This window comes from Zootoca vivipara, chromosome 4, assembly GCF_963506605.1.
Source record: "Zootoca vivipara chromosome 4, rZooViv1.1, whole genome shotgun sequence".
Taxonomy (NCBI): domain Eukaryota; kingdom Metazoa; phylum Chordata; class Lepidosauria; order Squamata; family Lacertidae; genus Zootoca; species Zootoca vivipara.
In genome coordinates, this window is record NC_083279.1 from 99,208,778 (window position 1) to 99,230,593 (window position 21,816).

The 21,816-nt window shown below is 48.7% G+C and overlaps 1 protein-coding gene across 2 annotated transcripts in view; it reads left to right on the forward strand.

The window, feature by feature from the left end:
* The window catches only part of PDE2A (phosphodiesterase 2A), a 360,136-nt gene that overhangs the window by 328,692 nt on the left and 9,628 nt on the right, over positions 1-21,816 (forward strand). For both annotated transcript variants that reach the window (XM_060273988.1, XM_060273990.1), the window contains 14 exons: positions 1,515-1,554; positions 3,524-3,587; positions 5,357-5,435; positions 5,561-5,738; positions 7,429-7,541; positions 8,023-8,100; positions 10,970-11,092; positions 11,978-12,048; positions 12,880-13,002; positions 14,057-14,144; positions 14,790-14,837; positions 15,443-15,517; positions 18,066-18,165; positions 19,730-19,842. In XM_060273988.1, the coding sequence (XP_060129971.1) occupies positions 1,515-1,554; positions 3,524-3,587; positions 5,357-5,435; positions 5,561-5,738; positions 7,429-7,541; positions 8,023-8,100; positions 10,970-11,092; positions 11,978-12,048; positions 12,880-13,002; positions 14,057-14,144; positions 14,790-14,837; positions 15,443-15,517; positions 18,066-18,165; positions 19,730-19,842 (1,293 nt within the window). The remainder of the gene's footprint in view (positions 1-1,514; positions 1,555-3,523; positions 3,588-5,356; positions 5,436-5,560; positions 5,739-7,428; positions 7,542-8,022; positions 8,101-10,969; positions 11,093-11,977; positions 12,049-12,879; positions 13,003-14,056; positions 14,145-14,789; positions 14,838-15,442; positions 15,518-18,065; positions 18,166-19,729; positions 19,843-21,816) is intronic.

Below are 21,816 nucleotides of genomic sequence, written 5' to 3' on the forward strand. Positions count from 1 at the left end.
CCAGCAGGGTCTTCAAATGTAGCCAAGTCTTTGGGTAGCATCCCATCGCCCACCAGGCTCTGCAGACCCCCCCCTTCCCACCCCCAAACACCTGAGTAGCTGTCCACCTCCCCAAAGAGCAAAGGTCAAGAATTGAGTGAACAGGGGACGGCAGCTGGTTAGTCCAGTGGTGGTGCAGTGGTTAGAGTGCACCAGGGAGAGACTTGGGTTCGAATCCCTCCCCAACTCAGCCATGAAGCTCATTGGGCGTGAACTTGGGCCCAATCACTGCCTCTAACCTATCTCGCAGGGTTGTTGTGGGGATGAAGCGAGGGGTGGAGGAGAACCAGGCACCGTCACTTGGAGCTTGGAGCAGACGGGTGGCAAAAATCAAGGAAATTGGTTTCTCAACTTTAAAATGTTTCTGAGCCAGCTGCGTGCAAAGAGCACCCTCTTGTGGCACCAGCGGGTGCTGCAGGGCAATAAATAGCACCGGCTGAGGAGAAAAACTGGAAATTGATTTGGCATGGAAGGATTTGTTTGTTTGTTTGTTTGTTTGTTTGTTTCATAAAATTTATACACCGCTTGATAGTTTTAAAAAACCGTTGTGTTCCTTCTGGGGTGGTTTGTCCACATTTGGCTCCTATCCTGAACTCAGCTCTCGCCAGTGGCTCCTAGAAGCTCTTCAAGCAGGCCACAGCATCCACATGCTGGGAAATAGCTCCTGCTGGCTGGCTAAACCAGGTGAAGGCAGCCGGTGGGTCTCTAACCTTCAGGGAGTTAGAGACCTCCCCTGCATGCAGAGACAGGCTCTTGCAGATGGATGGGAGGAGACCAAGAAGGGGGGGGGTCTAATGGCCAGGAACGCTGTTTCTGCAAGTGCTGTAGAGAGAAGTGGGGGGGGGGCTCATCCAGCTGGAAGGGAGCCCATCTAGGAGAAGGAAAACTAAATGTCTTCTGCCTTGAGGGACATCTTTGGGAGAAGAAAGGGCTCAGGAGTAAACTCTGGAAAGGAGTCCCGAAGATGGTTGGATGGTGTCTTTTATACTCCTCTTTCCAGTAACTCCGGCAGCCAGGTAAAGGTAAAGGGACCCCTGACAGTTAAGTCCAATTGCGGACGAGTCTGGGGTTGCGGCGCTCATCTCGCTTTACTGGCTGAGGGAGCAGGCATTTGTCCGCAGACAGCTTCCAGGTCATGTGGCCAGCATGACTAAGCCGCTTCTGACGAACCAGAGCAGCGCATGGAAACACTGTTTACCTATTTATCTACTTGCACTTTGACGTGCTTTCAAACTGCTAGGTGGGGAAGAGCAGGAACCGAGCAATGGGAGCTCACCCCATCGCGGGGATTCAAACCGACCACATCAGCAAGGTCGAGAGGACCTCATATACTCTAATGACACTGGCATTTTGATGTTGCGTTGTAGTAATCACGGGGGGGGGGGAGCATGACATGCTTTGATTTCAGAATTAAAGAGCAAGATTGATATATTTCATCTTTCTCTCTCTCTCTCTCCCTCTCTGCTCCCCCATAGGCTCTTTTGCAAGTAGCCAAGAATCTCTTCACACACCTCGGTAGGTACCCTCCTTCATAGCTGCCCCAGCAGCACTGTGTAGCCTTGGGACTCGCCCCCCCATCTGTAAAATGGGAATAATGGCAGCAACAACAACAAACAATGGGGAAGCTTTGCAATGAAATCCTGAAGGGCCAGAGATCAGCCTTCCCAAAAGGCCTCTGTGTGCCACTGCAGTCATGATATTCAGCGAGGAACATTTTCAATGGACCATGTCAGGCAATCGCTGAGCCGTTGAGCTCAGCAGGTGCCCTTGAGCCATGCACCGTTCCTACCTCGCAGGGTTGTCGGGAGGGTAAAATGGAGGAAGGGGGGAAAATCTTGGATGCTGCCTTGAGCTTCTTGGAGGAACAGGTGGGGTCTAAATGTAAGAATATTAAATAAATTGAAGGGAAAGGGGGCTGCAGGGAAAAGGGGCGCCTTTCTGGTCCTCCCTCTGGGCGCCAGAATTATCTCCGCAGGGAGACTCACCGCAACTTGACGCGCTCTCTTTTGCTGAGTGAAGGAAGGTGATGGGGTAGAAGCTGAGCCTAGAGTTTCCAGCAGATGGGATGGAAAGTCCTGTATGGTCCAGGCTATCTGACGGGCCTTCTCCTTCCTGGGCTCTTGAGATCTTCAGAGACGCTCTTCTTTGAATCACAGGCCCGCTTGGTGGGGACGTGGCAGAGGGCCTTCTCATACCTTCCCCAAACCAGGATGCCTGTTTTCCAGGACATAGTCATGTGACCCACACCTCACTCTCGCTCCCCCCCCCCATATAGTGCCTTTTCGGTAGTGGCGCCCGCCCTGTGGAACGCCCTCCCACGAGATGTCAAAGAGAAAAACAGCTACCAGATTTTTAGAAGACATCTGAAGGCAGCCCTGTTTAGGGAGGCTTTTAATCTTTAATCGATTATTTTATTCTTCTGTTGGAAGCCGCCCAGACTGGCTGCGGAAACCCAGTCAGATGGGCGGGGTATAAATAATATATTATTATTATTATTATTATTATTATTATTATTATTATTATATATGCCTTTTTTGGGCACCGTGCAAAATTGCAGCACCCAAAATGGCCACAGTGCCATAGCTGCCAAGTACTCCGTTTTCCCCGGGAAACCCCCCGTTTTTACTTACCTTTTCCCAGTGGTCCCCCGTATCACTTCGTCTCCCGTTTTTCTCCGTTATTTTCTCCTGCCGGCGGCCATTTTTTCTGATTTGCCCTTCTATGGACACAAAAAATGGCCGCCGCCGGCTTCAAAAGTCGCATCTACGCATGATCGAAAGTGCGTAGATGTGACTTCCGGTGTCGGCGGCGGCCATTTTTGGTGCCCATAGATGGGCGGGGCGACACCGGAAGTTGCATCGATGCACTTCCGGTCATGTGTAGAAGCTACTTTTGAAGCTGGCGGCAGCCATTTTTGGTGCCCATAGAATGGCAAAGCGACACCGGAAGTTACATCGGCGCAACTTCCGGTGTCACACGGCTGCCGGTCCCGGATTCTGCAGTCCGGGATTTGGAAGGTAAGCACAGTGCTCTCGCGCAAAAAACACCCAGGACCCCCTGTTTTTTCCGGGGCACTTGGCAGGTTATGCCTTCCTGGTGGTTTCTGCTCCCAGACAACTTTAGAATTCCCTCCCTCTTTCATTGCTGTCACGCCAACAGCCAGTGGAAACTGTTTTATTCTGGCAGGCCTGGAAACCTGCCTGTTTTCCGAGGGCTTTTCAACAGCGCTGTGCCATTTTCACTGTATTTTCATAGATCTTTATTTTGTCTTAACTCTATTGCAGTCCAGTTGTTTTTCGACAATCATCTTCGATATGTTTCCAGCTTTTTGTATTCTGACGTGCTCTTAATTTCTACAACCTTCCTTGAGTCCCGGCCCAGGATATAATTAAAATTAGCCGTATCCAATAATAAGAATAATTTTCCACAACCCGCTCGGTGGCCTTTGGGTCTCCTAACCGTCTGCTTCTCTGACCCTTTGCAGATGACGTCTCGGTGCTGCTGCAAGAGATCATCACCGAGGCCCGGAATCTCAGCAACGCCGAAATGTGAGTCTCCCGCAGCAACTGTGACGCACAGAGCTCGCTCGGGTCTCCCACCACCTGCTCTGGTGGAACGTGAAGCCAGCAGGCTGACATTCCTGAAAGCAAGCACCCACCCTGAGACACCAGACCCTCTGGCCGAGGGACGGATCCCAGGCGGGTCTTTTCATGGGCCGGTATATTTAGAACAGCCCACCACCACCCCAGAAAATTTCCTCCAAGATGGTGTGGGAACAGCATGACAAACACACACTTCATTTCTGAATTTAGCCGTGCGGGTTTGGACTGACTTTGGGTTCCCAGTGCTTCACCCCAGCAAGGAGTTTGTTCCCTCTCCCTGTGTGTTTTATATATATACTGAATTTGGGGTTGTTTTGGAGAAATGAGCTAGAGGAAGCTTTGTTGTTGTTGTTTAGTCGTTTAGTTGTGTCCGACTCTTCGTGACCCCCATGGACCAGAGCACGCTAGGCACTCCTGTATTCCACTGCCTCCCGCAGTTTGGTCAAACTCATGTTCGTAACTGTCCAACCATCTCGTCCTCTGTCGTCCCCTTCTCCTTGTGCCCTCCATCTTTCCCAACATCAGGGTCTTTTCCAGGGAGTCTTCTCTTCTCATGTGGTGGCCAAAGTATTGGAGCCTCAGCTTCAGGATCTGTCCTTCCAGTGAGCACTCAGGGCTGATTTCCTTAAGAATGGATAGGTTTGATCTTCTTGCAGTCCAGGGGACTCTCAAGAGTCTCTTCCAGCACCGTAATTCAAAAGCATCAATTCTTCAATCCAGAGATGCATTTTAAATAAAAGCACACATTCTACTCATGTAAAAACACCAGGCAGGCCTCACAAATAACCCAGAGATGCATTTTAAATAAAAGGACACAGTGTGGTGTAGTGGTTAAGAGCGGTAGACTCCTAATCTGGGGAACCGTGTTCGCTTCTCCGCTCCTCCACATGCAGCTGCTTGGTGACCTTGGGCTAGTCACACTTCTCTGAAGTCTCTCAACCTCACTCACCTCACAGAGTGTTTGTTGTGGGGGAGGAAGGGAAAGGAGAAGGTTAGCCGCTTTGAGACTCCTTCGGGTAGTGATAAAGCGGGATATCAAATCCAAACTCTTCTTCTTTATGGTCCAGCTCTCACTTCCATACATCACTAGTTTCCGCAACCTGTTCTAACTTTCACCCGATGCAGAAGCTGCTTCTGGAAACCAAGTGGAATATAGCACAAGTTTGGCGCTCGTTTCTGCGCTATTTGCTTCCGGCAAAACCCCATTTCCAAATAACGTGGATCATCGCTTGCCAAATAACGTAATCATCGCTTGCCCCCATGTAACTTGTGCTATTTCAACCATACAGAGCTGAAGGCAGGGTGGTTGAAATTGTGCAAGTTAAATCCAAGCAAGACAGAGAGATGAAAAGCTCTTTCTGCTCCGGTTCTACTTATAATAATAATTGTATTAGTTATACCCTGCCCATCTGGCTGGGTTGCTCCAGCCACATTCGGGGTTACAGGGCGTTTAAAGAGCTTAAAAGCTCTCTGCCTTGCTTGGGAGGCCTGGCTTGTTCACAGCACCGACTCTGGGATGCTCGTGCGAGATCCTACAGGACAAATCTGAATCCCCACAAGATCTCGCCAAGACCCCTAGCCTCCCAAAGCTGGGATAAATAACCCGTGTGCAGGCCAAGAGGTTGCGTTCCCCCTCACTTGTCCCAGAGAACGGTCAGGATCCTGGCGACGGTGGTTATCGAGCCCGTATCTCACCTTGGCTTGTTCTTTTGCAGATGCTCTGTGTTCCTGCTGGACAGATGCAGCCACGAACTGGTGGCCAAAGTTTTTGACGGGGGTGTGGTGGATGATGAGGTAAGGGCCACTGGTGGCGGGTAGTTCCCCTTTCTCTCTCTATCTCGCGCGCGCACACACACACACACATGAGACTGTGGAGTAACCTGCTTTCCTCCTGCTGTGCATTCCTTTCTCTGACACAGAGCCACGAATTCCGGATTCCGGCAGATCAGGGCATCGCGGGCCACGTGGCGACCACGGGGAAGATCCTCAACATCAAGGACGCCTATTCGCACCCGCTTTTCTACCGCGGGGTGGACGACAGCACCGGCTTCCGCACCCGGAACATCCTCTGCTTCCCCATCAAGGACGAGAACCAGGGTGAGTGTGCAGAAGAAGCGCAACGCCAGGTGTGCGCAATGCCCCACGTGGGCGAGATGTTTGAGAAGCCCCTCGTGCCCCATCTTCCGTGCTCCGCCCAAGTGGGAGAAGGATCCACGTCCCTTCCCCTTTCACCTCCACCTGGGCTCACTGACTTACTCGAGAGTAACTGACAGCTCCCTTGCCTCTTGACATGCCAAGAAGAAGGTACGTCATCAGAGGGCCTTTGGAAGGGAGAAAGAAAGGGAGACATAAGGAGAGTTTGCTGAATCAGGTCAACAAGATGCCCATTATGGGAAATCCGCAAGCAGGATTCGAACGCAAGAGCCCTCTCCCCTCCTGCTCTTTTCCAGCAACTGGCATTCAGAAGCATTGCCTCCTCCAGCTTTGGAGGCAGATCAGAGACATCCTGGGTCGTAGCCACTGACAGCCCTCCCCTCCTCCATTAATTTATCCAATCCTCTTTGAAAGCCACCCAGCACTGCCTCCAGTGGGAGAGAGTTCTGTAGTCTTAACTATGCACTGCAATTGTGGGAATGTTCAGGGAGGCAGGAGAGGATATATTGTTTATTAATATCCTTCCTAATTTGCACCAGCAAGTTCTATAACTCAGCAGAGTTTCACATTCCTCTTTTTAATCACACAGTGGGAAACTGGTTGCAGGCTCGTGTAATCCTTTCACTACAGTATTAAGTTCCTGGCAAGTTCCCTTATATCCCTCTTAAAAGAATAAACATGCCACAATCTTCTTTAAAGTATATAAAAGTAGTTTACTCACATCAGTTCACAGTTGGATCCCTGAAGGCAGGCTTAGTTACAAAATATATGCATGTGGATCTATCCCATATGGGATAATCCCAGTGTCCTCTGCTGGCTGAAAGCCAACAGAGCATCTCTAGCTAAAAAGCTGCTCCAGCGACGGAGGAAGTCAAAGAGAGGAAAGAGGAAAAGAGAAAGAGTGCTGCATGCCTTGTGCTTTTGTTACCTGGACAGGTAAAGTCACGCCCACTTCTAGTCACATGCAAAGGAAGTATGTCCCAGCTTAGGAGGAAACAGGAAGTTCCGACTGGCTGGACCAAACATCCCCTTGCATGTCCACTCTAGGAAAACAAGGAATGTTGTATTTATGTATCACATCCCTCTTAGAATTTTGAAGTGTCAGGCATAGCTCTAGTGGCTTTAGCCCAAACATAGCAGAGTTTTCCTGCACAGCGCAGAAGCTAGTTGAGGTGGAAATGACTAGTCGGCTAGACACAGAATAACTATTTACAGGATTTATTAAAAGAAAAGAAAACCAGCAGAGTTTCTGCATACAAAGCAAAGCAAAGTAAATCCTCTCTGTCTCTCTCTCTCTCTCTCTCTCTCTGTTTCTCTCTCTCTCTCCAACCACACGCAGCACTCCTACTCCTAACACCCACCAAGAAACAACTGTGCTAGCATTCCTAGATAACAGAGTTCAGTGCTGGTCATTAACCAATCAGAGAGCTGTTTCCAGGCCAGGCAGACCGTGGCTTTCTGCCAAGAGTAAATTGACACTGCCTTGAGTTAATTGTATGAAGCAAGAATCTGTAAGTTTCCCATGAGAACCAATTAACAGAAACTGAACAATCCCACAGCAATCAGGTGTGCTCCTTGTCTTGCCCAACCAATGCAAGAACTCACCTGTTGTCTTCTTCTCCGCTTCTTCCAGAGGTCATTGGAGTGGCTGAGCTGGTGAACAAAATCAACGGGCCTTGGTTCAGCAAGTTTGACGAGGATCTGGCCACTGCCTTCTCCATCTACTGTGGCATCAGCATTGCCCATGTAAGCAGGATCCTTTGGATTCCCCTGGCTCTTTCCTCCACCCCGGGTAGAGCTGAACACCTCCCTTGTGCAGTGTACCAGCCTTCTCCAACCTGGTGCTCTCTGGAAGCCTTGGACGCAGCTCCCACGACTGTGCCAGCTGGGAGGGCACCAGGTTGAGGAAGACTGCAACGGACCATATTCTTTCCAGGGAAGAGAGTTGCAAAGCCAGCCATCTTGCTGAAGATAATTAGATTTTGATTCATTAACACAGGGATGCATTTTCATCCCATAAAAAGGTTTTTCAAGTTTTTTACTTGCAGAGCTTTCTTGAAAAACAAAACAAAAGCATCCAAGATACATAAAAAACATCCATACAATGGATGGGGGCAACAGTGGAAGCCTTCATGGCTGTTTTGGTGCCCATGGGCACTGGGTTGGCGATCCCTGAATTAACATATTCCCTCCCCACTCCCCCACACCTTTTTTCCCTTCACTCCAGTCTCTGCTCTACAAGAAGGTCCACGAAGCCCAGTACCGGAGCCACCTGGCCAACGAGATGATGATGTACCATATGAAGGTAAGGCTGGCTTGCCTTTGCATCATGGAATCACAGAAATGTAGAGTTGGAAGGGACCCCGAGGGTCATCTAGTCCAACCCCCTGCAACGCAGGAATCTCAGCTCTAGAATCCCTGGCAGGTGGCCGCCCAACCTCTGTTTAGAAATCTCAAGTGAAGTCTACCACCTTCCAAGGGAGACCATTGCACTGTTGAGCAGCTCTTACCGTCAGAAGGTCCTTCCTAATGTTTAGTTGCATTTCTGCTTATTTTAATCCATTGGTCCAAGTCCTGACCCCTCTAGAGCAGCAGAAATCAAACTGGCTCCTTCTTGCTATATCACCCTCCTCTTGGGGGCACATGAGGGGGTGTAGACCTGAGCTATCTCCAGCATCAATATACTGATAGTGTAGCTCAGTAGCAGAGCCTCTGCTTGGCATGCAGGAGGTTCTGGGTTCGAACCCTGGCAGCATCTTCAGGTATAACAACAACAACAACAACAACAACAATTTAGTATTTATACCCCAGCCAATTTGGTTTCCCCAGCCAATTTGGGTGGCTTCCAGCAAAATATTAAAATACAATAATTCATCAAATATTAAAAGCTTCCCTAAACAGGGCTGCCTTCAGATGTCTTCTAAAAGTCAGATACAGTCATACCTCGGTTTAAGTACGCCTCGGTTTGAGTATTTTCAGTTTAAGTACTCCGCGGAGCCGTCTGGAACGGATTAATCCACTTTCCATTACTTTCAATGGGAAAGTTTGCTTCAGGTTAAGTACAGACTTCGGAACCAATTGTGTTTGTAAACCGAGGTACCACTGTAGCTGTTTAGCCAGTGTGGTGTAGTGGTTAAGAGCGGTAGACTCATAATCTGGGGAACCTGGTTCGCGTCTCCGCTCCTCCACATGCAACTGCTGGGTGACCTTGGGCTAGTCACACTTCTCTGAAGTTTCTCAGCCTCACTCACATCACAGAGTGTCTGTTGTGGCGGAGGAAGGGAAAGGAGAATGTTAGCTGCTTTGAGACTCCTTCGGGTAGTGATAAAGCGGGATATCCAATCCAAACTCTTTTCTTCTTCCTTGACATCTGATGGGAGGGCATTCCACAGGGTGGGCGGCACCACCAAGAAGGCCCTCTGCCTGGTTCCCAGTAACTTCGCTTCTCGCAGGGAGGGAACCGCCAGAAGGCCCTCAGAGCTGGACCTCAGTGTCTGGGCTGAACAATGGGGGTGGAGACACTCCAGGTATACTGGGCCAAGGCTGTTTAGGGCTTTCAAGTCCAGCACCAACACTTGTGCTCGGAAACGTACTGGGAGCCAATGTATGTCTTTCAGGACCAGTGTTATGTGGTCTCGGCGGCCGCTCCCAGTCACCACTCTAGCTGCCGCATTTTGGATTAGTTGTAGTTTCTGAGTCAACTTCAAAGGTAGCCCCCGTAGAGCGCATTGCAGTACTTCAAGCGGGAGATAACTAGAGCATGCACCACTCAGGCGAGACAGTCTGCAGGCAGGTAGGGTCTCAGCCTGCGTACCAGATGGAGCTGATAGACAGCTGCCCTGGGCACAGAATTAACCTGCGCCTCCATGGACAGCTGTGAGTCCAAAATGACCCCCAGGCTGCGCACCTGGTCCTTCAGGGGCACAGTTACCCCGTTCAGGACCAAAGAGGCTTGGAAGGACCTGAGGGTCAGCCAGTCCTACCCCCTGCAATGCAGGAATCTGCTGCCAGTCATTGTAGGAAATACGTAGACGGATAGATCTGACTCTGTACCTGCTGGCTGCCTAGGTTCCTGTCATCCCATTTCCGCTTATGGCAGCCTTTGCACCCTGCATTGTTGAACTACAACCCCCACCGTGGCTGGGTCTGAGGGAGTTGTGCTCCAACAACCTCCGGAGGGCACCAGGGTGGCATATGTGTTGATAAACAGGTAAATGAACCTGCTAACACAGGTGACTTAGTACTGGCAGTTCAGCTTAAAGTTGGGAAAGTGGCCAGTTTGCAGGTACATCTTCATGTGGAGTCGAAAAGGGACTCCAAGTCGAACCCCCTACAGTCTTGGTTGTCACCATTTCTCCTCCTCAAAACAGCTTGTTCCCAATAATAATAATAATAATCCTATATAATAAAGTGCAAGTGTCTCTGCGTCCAGATTCCCTGTGTCCCTGTGTCCGCGCTACTGCGCCTGTGCCCCACGGACACAGGGACTGGACGAAGAGACTGCACGCGCGTGCGCTCCCCCCCTCCTCCAACCGCCGCTCCCGGCCGGACACCACCTCACTGCAGGGCACGTCGGGGAAGCGAGGGTGGAGGCTGGCGGAGGTGAATGGGGGTAGGAAGGGCGCCTTTGAGGAGCTCGGTCCGGCTCCCGCTGCCGCCGCGGCCCCGGAGCCCGATTCCGCTATTTTGGTCCTCCTCCGCCTCCTCCTCACAACCCTCCCTGACCCGTGAGAGGTGCCGCCTCCAGCCAAGCCAGGCCAGGATGTCTCCTTCCTGTCGGCGGCTTGGGGAGAGGAACGAAGGAGGAGAAAGGGCTGCTTTCTCCTCCTTCGTACCTGTCCCCCTGCCGCCGACAGCAAGGACAGGTCCCGGGGTTCGGAGAAGCGCTGCGCAAGTGCTTCTCTGAACCCCGGGATGTCTCCTTCCTGTCGGCGGCTGGGGAAGAGGAACAAAGGAGGAGAAAGCAGCCCTTTCTCCTCCTTCGTTCCTCTCCCCCAGCCGACGACAGCAAGGACAGGTCCCGGGGTTCGGAGAAGCGCTGTGCAAACGCTTCTCCGAACCCCAGGATGTTCTAGCGCCCGTTTATTGAACGGGCTGAATTACACTAGTAATAATAATAATAAGGCACCAGCTATTTTTCCTTTTCAAAAGCTAAGCACTGCTTCGTCTTCCAGGTTTCAGATGATGAATACACCAAGCTCCTCGACGAAGCAATCGTGCCAGTCTCAGAAATTGACCCGAGCTTTGCCAAATTCACCTACACCCCGCGTTCCCTTCCGGAGGACGACACATCTATGGTGAGCGTTGGGGGCAGAGGAGAAATTCGGTTGGGTTTGCATTTTAACGAGAGATGTACCTATTTTGGACTTTCCAAAACAAGGCGTGGGCCAAAACACAGGGATCCTTAGAAATCGACAGCGCTCCAGATTTTGTGAGCGAGAGATCCAGCCAAACAGCATATGCCCCCTCTGTGCTTTCTAAGGCTGGTGGGAGTTGTAGTCCAAAGATGGCGCTGTGGTCTAAACCCCTGAGCCTCTTGGGCTTGCCGATCGGAAGGTCGGCGGTTCGAATCCCCGCAACGGGGTGAGCTCCCATTGCTCTGTCCCAGCTCCTGCCAACCTAGCAGTTCGAAAGCACGTCAAAGTGCAAGTAGATAAATAGGTACCGCTCCAGTGGGAAGCTAAACAGTGTTTCCGTGCGCTCTGGTTTCCGTCCCGGTGTTCCGTTGTGCCAGAAGCGGCTCAGTCATGCTGGCCACATGACCTGGAAAGCTGTCTGTGGACAAACGCCGGCTCCCTCGGCTGAAAGTGAGATGAACGCCGCAACCCCATAGTCACCTTGGACTGGACTTAAGAATAAGAATAAGAATAAGAATGATTTATTTATACCCCAGCCACTCTGGGCGGCTTCCAACAAAACATTAAAATACAGAAATCTATCAAACATTAAAAGCTTCCCTAAACAGGGCTGCCTTAAGATGCCTTAACTGTCCAGGGGTCCTTTACCTTTTTACCTTTACCTCTTAGGCTAATGGGAAATGTAGTGCAAAGGAGGGCATCGAGATTGGCAGCTTTTGCACCCCTCCTGAATACTCTCTCTCTCTCTCTCTCTCTCTCTCTCTCTCTCTCTCTCTCTCTCTCTCTCTCTCTCTCTCTCTCTCTCTCTCTCTCTCTCCTCCACAGGCCATTCTGAGCATGTTGCAGGACATGAATTTCATCAGCAGCTACAAAATCAACCGCCAGACCCTTGTCAGGTAAGACGTGAAGAGGGCTGCCTTTTTCCTCTCTCCCTTTCAGACTCACACATTAGAATCTTGGAATTGTAGAGCTGGAAGGGACCCGGGGGGGTCATCTAGTCCAACCCTCTGCAATCCTTTTGCCCAACGTAAAGTTCGAACCCACGACCCTGAGATTAAGCGTCTCGTGGTCTGCCGACTGAGCTGTCGCTTGCACTCGGCTTTCCCCCCAGACTGGGACTCGAGGTGGCTTATAACAAAAGCACACAGATAAAATACAAAAGACCAGAAAGGTATAGGACCTTTATTAAAAGGTAACCAAACTCAGTTAGCATCAAAACAATATAAAAAACAGAAACAGCACAGTGCTATTAAAAGCACTTTCTTTAAAAAACAAAGACCAGCCAGTTCCCAAAGACCTGCAGGCAGTGATGGATTTACGTATAAGCTAAACAAGGTTGCATGAGTTTTTTTTTTAATCAAATCTCTTTGAAAGTAAGACTTTATCTAATCTTTAATGAAAGCTCATCAAATTATGATACAGGGAAATGAGGTTGTAAAAAAGTCATCACCCTAAGCCTACCCAGACATGTGCATCTGACCTGTATATTAACATGCAACTTTATTTTATCATGAATATTTTGAGGGGGGGGGGGGAGGAATAGACTAACTTTGGGATTTTTAAAATGTTTGAATTTATCCGGAATTTTAACGTATATCGGATGTAAACTACTTAGTAGCTGGCTTCTTTTTATGACCAAACAGAGTACAAAATCTATTAAATAAAAATGAAAATAGTCAGCGTCATTCTCACCAATGGGCTTCTTTGCGGGGGGGGTCTCTTCGCAGGTTCTGCCTGATGGTGAAAAAGGGATACCGGGACCCCCCCTATCACAACTGGACGCATGCCTTCTCCGTCTCCCACTTCTGCTACCTGCTCTACAAAAATCTGGAGCTCGTCAATTACTTGGAGTAGGTGGACGATGCTTTGCTCTCCAAAGGGAGGGGGCGGGTTTACGCCAGGGATCAGGCACAGAGCACATGGAGACAGACAAAGACAGCGGAGGGTGTCCTGGTGATGCGGAGCTTGGTGGGGTATTTTCTACTTTGGCAATCCCTCGTGGTCAAGTAAGATTGTCTTCCATAAACACTGTTTTAACAATGAGTCCGTAAGTGACTGTGGAGGCCAATTCTGGATCCACACGTCCTTCCACAGTGGGGACATTGGTTTCCGGGTGGGAGTTGATCACGGTGTGGGTTTGCCAAGCATGCCTTCCTCTTGGCACATTTCTCCCTTGCATCCTGAGATCGAGTTTCTTCAAAGCCCATGACACCTTTGGTAAAGGCTGTTCTCCAACTGGAGTGCTCGCAGGCCAGTGTTTCCCAGTTGTCAGTGTTTATACTACATTTTTTTAGATTTGCCTTGAGACAGCCTTTAAACCTTTTTTGTTGACCACCTCCATTACGCTTTCCATTTGTAAGTTCGGAATAGAGTAGTTGCTTTGGAAGACGATCATCAGGCATCTGCACAACATGACCAGTCCAACGAAGTTGATGTTGAATAATCATTGCTTCAACGCTGGGGATCTTTGCTTCTTCCAGTACACTGGCATTAGTTCACCTGTAATCCCGAGTGATGTGTATATCTGAGTTGCCAAAGAGCTGTAACCTTCCTTTGCTAGCTGTTGCTGCATACCCAGCCTTACCTGTTTAGCAGAGATCACAGAATCATAGAATTGGAAGGGATCCCCAAGGGTCATCTAGTCCAACCCCCTGCAATGAAGGAATCCCTGGGTGCTTGGCAACATCCCCTCCCCCTCTGCTTTAAGAAAATGAAATACTTCGGATCTGAGGGCGTGCTTGGTTGGGGGGGGCACCAGGTTGGGGAGGCTGAGCGAAAATGCCACCTCCGATTCCCCTGGGGCTGGTTTGCATATGGGATACCTCCTCTACTGCCAAATTTGGGAGCAGCCAAGAGGCTTTCCGCAGCTCATACGTTATTTTTGCTTTCTTTTCTCTTCAACAGAGACATCGAAATCTTTGCTTTGTTCATCTCCTGCATGTGCCACGACCTGGACCACAGAGGCACCAACAACTCCTTCCAGGTGGCTTCGGTACGATTTTAATATGTCACCTAATAATAATAATTTTGTTTGTTTGTTTGTTTGTTTATGCCACGCCCATCTGGCTGAGTTTCCCCAGCCACTCTGGGCAGCTTCCAACAGAACAAAACATTAAAATGCAATAATCTATTAAACATTAAAAGCTTCCCTAAACAGGGCTGCCTTCAGATGTCTTCTAAAAGTCTGGTAGCTGTTTTTCTCTTTGACATCTGGTAGGAGGGCATTCCACAGGGCGGGTGCCACTACCAAGAAGGCCCTCTGCCTGGTTCCCTGTAGCTTTGCTTCTTGCAGCGAGGGAACCACCAGAAGGCCCTCGGCACTGGACCTCAGTGTCCGGGCAGAACGATGAGGGTGGAGACGCTCCCGAGAATAAACAAACAAATACAATATTGCAAATGCAAAATAGCGCCAATTGCAAATGCAAATGGCGCAAATTCAAAATGTTTCTGCGGTCTTACCAAACCAAGCACGCCTGTGTCCCTGCTGAAAAGAACATTCCTTGCAACACTGTGAAGGGGAAACAAAAATATCTATATCTTTGAGAAAGGGAGGGAGCGGTTGGGGTCTCATATTGTCCTGGATTAAAACATCGTCATGGATTCCCCCACATGACGTCCCTTTATTTTCTCTTTTCAGAAATCGGTCTTGGCTGCCCTGTACAGCTCAGAAGGCTCAGTGATGGAGGTACAACTTTTACAGATATTAATATTGTGCAGCTTGAAGCAGATGGATGCATGAAAACTGACTCCTTCTTGAAAATACAACAGCGTTGAGGTTCCTGCCCTCTGGAGCAGCAGAAAGCAAGCTGGCTGCATCTTTTAAAACAAACAACAACAACTTATTATTTATACCCCACCCACCTGGCTGGGTTTCCCCAGCCACTCTTGGCGGCTTCCAACAAAATATTAAAATACAGTAGTCCATAAAACATTAAAAGCTTCCCTAATCATGGCTGCCATCAGATGTCTTCTAAAAGTCTGGTAGTTGTTTTTCTCTTTGACATCTGGTGGAAGGGTGTTCCACAGGGCGGGAGCCACCACCAAGAAGGCCCTCTGCCTGGTTCCCTGTAACTTGGCTTCTCACAGGGAGGGAACCACCAAAAGGCCCTCGGCACTGGACCTCGGTGTCCAGGCAGAACGATGGGGGTGGAGACGCTCCTTCAAAGAAAAAATATCTTCAGTAGGCACCTAAACCCCATGATGCGGGGCACCTGTCTAATTTCAGCTGGCAACTGATTCCAGAGGGCTGGAACTGGGACACTAAAAGGGCGTGTTTTTCTCTCTGCACAGAGGCACCATTTTGCTCAGGCCATCGCCATCTTAAACACCCACGGCTGCAACATCTTCGATCATTTCTCTCGGAAGGTGAGTCAGAAGAGGGTCAGCAGTTCCTAGGGTCTCACAGCGAAAAGCGTTGATGGTTAAAACCGTTCATTTCTCGACACTGGGTCATCTCCAACCTGGTGCACTCCAGGACCGGGACTCCCATCAGCCTCAGCCAGCATGAGTGGCAGCTGTCTCGTGTGTCACCGGCAGCTGACATAATTTCAGGAGGGTGTCATAGAATCATAGAATTGAAAAGCTGGAAGGGACCAGGAATCACAACCTAAAGCATCCTTGAGAGATGCCCGCCCACATCCAGACTCCAAGGAAGGAGAGTCCACCGCCTTCCGGGGGAGTCTGTCCGATGGTCAAACGGCTCTCACGGCTAGAAAGTCCTTCCTAATTTTTGGTCGTAATCTCCTTCCTTGTAACTCGAAGCCATGGAGCAGAACCATGTTCCATCTTCCATGCAACATGACTCTCCATGACTCTCCTATCATCACCTCTCAGTCTTTGGTCTGTGATTCCTTGACCTGAAAGTCATGTTGCCTCTCCAAGGCCTCTCCAAGGCAGCCTATCCACACACACACCCAGCTACCTGCTCCCGAGGTGAAAAACAGCAACTTCTGTGGGAATGTTGTGGATATTAGGAGAGGGTATGTTGATTAAGGGACCCAGGTGGCGCTGTGGGTTAAACCACTGAGCCTAGGGCTTGCTGATCAGAAGGTCGGCGGTTCAAATCCCTGTGACGGGGTGAGCTCCCGTTGCTTGGTCCCAGCTCCTGCCCACCTAGCAGTTCGAAAGCACGTCAAAATGCAAGTAGATAAATAGGGACTGCTCCGGCGGGAAGGTAAACGGCGTTTCCATGTGCTGCTCCGGTTCGCCAGAAGCGGCTTTGTCATGCTGGCCACATGACCTGGAAGCTGTACGCCGGCTCCCTCGGCCAATAATGCGAGATGAGCGCGCAACCCCAGAGTCGGTCACGACTGGACCTAATAGTCAGGGGTCCCTTTACCTTTTATGTTGATTAAATATTATCCTTCCTCACTCATGCTAGTGTTGCTGGTAGCCGAGCACATTCCCTTGTACATTGCAGGAAGCAAGTTGGTGGATTCGTTCGAACCATTTGAGTTAAGCAATCCGTTCTGGCTTTTCCAGATTGGGCTGTTCCTGATAAATCCCCTTTCGTTCCCTCTCAAAAACAATAATGACACAACATTCTTATTTTAAAAGTAATGATAAGGTTTACTTACATTCAGTTCACAGTATGATCCTGAAGGCAGGCATGAGCTTGTAGTTACAGTTACAGAGAAAAGTGTGGGTTCATCCTCTGAGACCCCGTCTTTCTTCTTTGGCGATCCCTCGTAGCCGAGTAAGATTGCCTTCCATAGACAGTTTTAACAGTGAGTCCGTAGGTGACTGTGGAGGCCAATTCTGGATCCACATGTCCTTCCACAGTGGGGACATCGGTTTCCAGCTGGGAGTTGATCACGGTGTGGATTTGCCAAGCGTGCCTTCCTCTTAGCACATTTCTCCCTTGCGTCCTGAGTTTGAGTGCCTTCAAAGCCCATGACACCTTTGGTCAAGGCTGTTCTCCAAGTGGAGCGCTCGCAGGCCAGTGTTCCCCAATTGTTGGGTGTTTCTCCTACATTTTTCAACGTCTTTTGTTGACCACCAGCATTACGCTTTCCATTTTTAAGTTCAGAATAGAGGAGCGCTCGCAGGCCAGTGTTTCCCAATTGTTGGCGTTTATACTACATTTTTTTTGAATTTGCCTTGAGAGAGTCTTATATAAATCTTTCGTCTTTTACTAAAGAGAGTCTTTGAACCTCTTTTGTTACACTTTCCATTTTTAAGTTCAGAATAGAGTAGTTGCTTTGAAAGACGGTCATCAGGCATCTGCACAACATGACCAGTCCAACGAAGTTGATGTTGAAGAATCATCGCTTCAACACTGGTGCTCTTTGCTTCTTCCAGTACACTGGCATTAGTTTGCCTGTCCTCCCAAGTGATGTGTAAAAAAAAAAATCGGAGACAGCAGACAGCAAAAGGCATCAAGATTAAGAGTAAGCAAGAGCAAGAGAGTAAGGGGAAGATGTCTGCGTGACTTGCTCCTTTATAGGGTCTCCCAGAGTCATAGAATCCTAGAATCATAAAGTTGGAAGAGACCACAAGGGCCATCCAGTCCAACCCCCTGCCAAGCAGGAAACACCATCAAAGCATTCTTGACATATTCCTGTCAAGCCTCTGCTTAAAGACCTCCAAAGAAGGAGACTCCACCACACTCCTTGGCAGCAAATTCCACTGCCGAACAGCTCTTACTGTCAGGAAGTTCTTCCTAATGTTTACGTGGAATCTTCTTTCCTGAAGTTTGAATCCATTGCTCCGTGTCCGCTTCTCTGGAGTCAAGCCCGTCTACCTGGTCATATGTGGGGGGAGGGGGTGCTCTGGACCAGGTGTGACAGGAAGTCCTCCTGGCTAGAGCAACATTCCCCTGTGTGTCCACTCTGGGCAAACAGGAAATGATGTACATACTTGACTGCTTTAGTGATGATACACCCCACAACCTCCAGTCTTATTGCCCCAATAGGATTACCAAAGGATGCTGGACTTGATGAGAGACATTATCCTGGCTACAGACCTTGCTCACCACTTGAGGATCTTCAAAGACCTCCAGAAAATGGCAGAAGGTAACTAGAGGTCCACCTGTCTGGTGCCTCCCAGGGGGAGCCAGGCGGGAAGGGCATGGCCACCAGATTTGGATAGGAGCATCCCTACATAAAAGCTACAAACACACACACACACACACACACACACACACACACACACACACACACACAACTTCTTCCTGTCTTATGACAAGGAAACAGAACCCGGGTCTGGGATCTACTGGCTTTCTTGTGTTGAAATATCTTCCTCGAATGCACAATTCAGTCTAGCCCACAGGAAATACAGTGGTGCCTCGCTTAACGAATGCCCTGCTTAACGAAATTTCCGCTTAACGAAAGGTTTTTTCTAGCGGTGGGTTGCCTCGCTAGACGAATTCGTTTTACGAAAAATTCGTCTAGCGAATCGCGGTTTCCCATAGGAATGCATTGAAATTCAATTAATGCGTTCCTATGGGCAAAAAAAAATTCAAAAATTTTTCGATGCATTCCTATGGGATTCGCTAAACGAATTTTTCATTATAAGAAAAGACCCGTGGATCGAATTAAATTCGTCTAGCGAGGCACCACTGTATTAGGTATGGATCATAGTTAGCCCGGTTTTCCAGTAACATACAGAAACTTTCTCCTCTCTCCACCTTCGTATTTTCAGACACACCCCTAGGGGCACGAGAGCTAGAAAGAAAACAAAGGCAAAGTCCTAAAGAAACCAGATTTTTGAAGCGCCGAATCATGGAGTTGGAAGGGGCCCTGAGGGTCATCCAGCCCAGCCCCGTGCCATGCAGGAATATTTCACCCAATGTGGCGCTTGAACCCACAACCTTGGGATTAAGAGGCTCATGCTATTAATAATACTATTATCTATCGCCTGCCCTTCATGCCAAGGGCCCGGGGCAGGTTGCAACAATTTGAAATACAAAATTAAAAATCATTTAGTGAAACAAAAGTGGAAAAATCACAAAAGAATCTAATAACAATAACATCTAGTCAAAAGTTCCTATAATGGCTTATATTTTGTTGTTGTTGTTGTTATTAATTTATTTATACCCTGTTTATCTGGCTGGGTTTCCCAAGCCATTCTGGGCGGCTTTTAACAAAATATTAAAATACAATAGTTTAGATTTCCAGTCTTTCTTGCATTAGAAATCTTTATGGCCCTCTTCTAAAAAGTGATTACTTTCCCCATATCATGGGAGTGGAAAAGGACCCAGGGTCATCTAGTCCAACCCCCTGCAATACAGGACCAGACCCCACATTTCTGACAATATTTAATAGAGTCAGGTGGCGCCTGTTTGGCTTGAGAAGCTGCTTTCTTTCTGCGGCTCAAATCCTTATTTTTACCCAGTTCTGGTTTTTTTGGGGGGGTGGGGGATTCAATCACACACAATGGGGCTTCCGAATCCCTTCTTGCTTTTGAAGGTGTGATTCTCCTAAGGTTTATAGCGGCGGGGAGGGAGGGGGACAGAACAGAGACCCCCACACCTTCCAGTCCTCGTTTCTTTGGGGAAAGGGTCTTGCTGGCTTTCTGCTGTCTCTGCGGAGTCCAAAAAAGGAGACCTTTCTTCCCTCCATCTCTCGCCCTTTCCAGTTGGCTACGACCCCAAGAACAAGCAACACCACAGCCTCTTGCTCTGCCTCCTCATGACCTCGTGCGACCTCTCGGACCAGACCAAAGGCTGGAAGACCACCCGCAAGATCGCTGTGAGTGTGGGAATCCCAGAGCTGTAGAGTTGGAAGGGAGGGTGTCCCCCAGGGTCATCCAGTCCAGCCCCCTGCAATGCAGGAATCTCAACCAGATCGTACACGGCAAGGTAGCCTTCCCACCTCTGTTTCCTCACAAGGAAAGGTTGCCCCTTCCAGGGTTTTTCAGTTCTGGGGAGCAGGCGAGTCAGAGGTGCGTAAAATCATGCGTGGCATGTCGGGAATGTAGCCTTATTAGCTGCTTATAAGGGTCCTTAAGTTGCTCCCAGACAAGGACAGAGATAGTCAACAAGACTCCAAGGGTTGAATTCGGAGAAAGAATTTAATTTCTTATTAATAAGAGACTCTTGGTGGTCAGCTCCATGACAAGAGTAAAGCAGCACAAATTTGCAAAGCTTCTTATACACTTCTTGGGCTCCTTTCCCCCTCCTCTGTAAATGTGTGCGCACAAGGGGGTCACAAGTACATATAAGGATATCCCTGTGTCCGGTCCTGTGCATAAACACATGCTGATTCATGCTACCCCGGTAGCATCTTCCAGCAGCCTTGAGTGGGGGGCTTGCCTGTTCTGTGCGTCAGACTGATAGCGTCAGACAAGACAGTCATCCGGCCTTGATAGCTTAGCAGGGCATCTTGTCCAGCCCACATCACCCTTTGGCACACAGAGAGAGGCAAGGGGGGGGGAGCATTTAAGCAAGACATCCCAGGGATCGGGGGGGGGCCTCAACCATACACTCACAATTATACAATGCAGGCAATGCAAACTATAGGATCAGATCTTAGCTCAATAACACAATTGGCAAATCTCTCCCTTCAGGAACAGAAAGGTTTTTCTGCCTCTCTCATAACACCAGAACAGGCCTAGGAAAAACTCGGCCCTCCCGATGTTTTGGGACTACAATTCCCATCATCCCTAGCTAACAGGACCAGCGGTCAGGAATGATGGGAGTTGTAGTCCCAAAAACACCGGGAGGGCCGAGTTTGCCTGTGCCTGGACTAGAACTCGGGGAATGTTGGAAGATTCAGAATTTCTTTCTGTATGTTTTGTGGTATTTTACGCATTGTGACTTGCCAGTATTCTTATTGATTATAATTTATGGTAATTGTGAAGTGCAAACTGTTTCATTATTATTTGCTGATATGTAATTTTGCTGCTTACTATTATATTCTAATGGATGATTGAATACTGTATTGCTTTATTTGATGTAAGTTGTTTATTTTAAAGTTATCGTGGCTTTTTTGTACAGTGGTACCTTGGTTCTCAAACTTAATCCATTCTGGAAGTCCGTACCAAAACCAACTTATGTTCCAAAACCAAGGCACGCTTTCCGTTAGAAAGTAATGCAAAACGAATTAATCCGTTCCAGACTTTTAAAAACAACCCTTAAAACAGCAATTTAGCATGAATTTTGCTATCTAACGAGACCATTGATCCATAAAATGAAAGCAATCAATGTTCTGTACTATAAAATAAATAAGACAGTATTGTAGATGATAAAGATTAAAATTAATTTTTTTCCTTAGCTGCACTGATGATAGTCATTGTTTGGATGGGGGGCTTTTATCCATTTCCGCAGTCACACAATCAATCAGTAGCTGAACTGGGTTCCACAGTCACAAAAGCAAACTAACCGAAAAAACCTCAAAACCAAAAGCACAAAATAAATAGCAAAAACAAAAGCGCCAAACCTAACCCGTTCTGGAAGTCCATTTGACTTCTGAAATGTTCAAAAACCAAGGCGCAGCTTCTGATTGGTCCAGGCTCCCCGGAAACAATAGCCAACAGCCGCATCAGATGTTCAGCTTCCAAAAATCATTCGAAAACCAGAACACTTACTTTCAGGTTTTCGGAGTTTGAGGACCAAAGCGTTTGAGAACCAAAGTACCACAGTATTATTAAGTGTGTGTTCTTTGCTGCCCGCTTTGTTGTTGTTTTTGCAGCTTGTAACCCACCTTGTGTGTAGCAATGTAGAA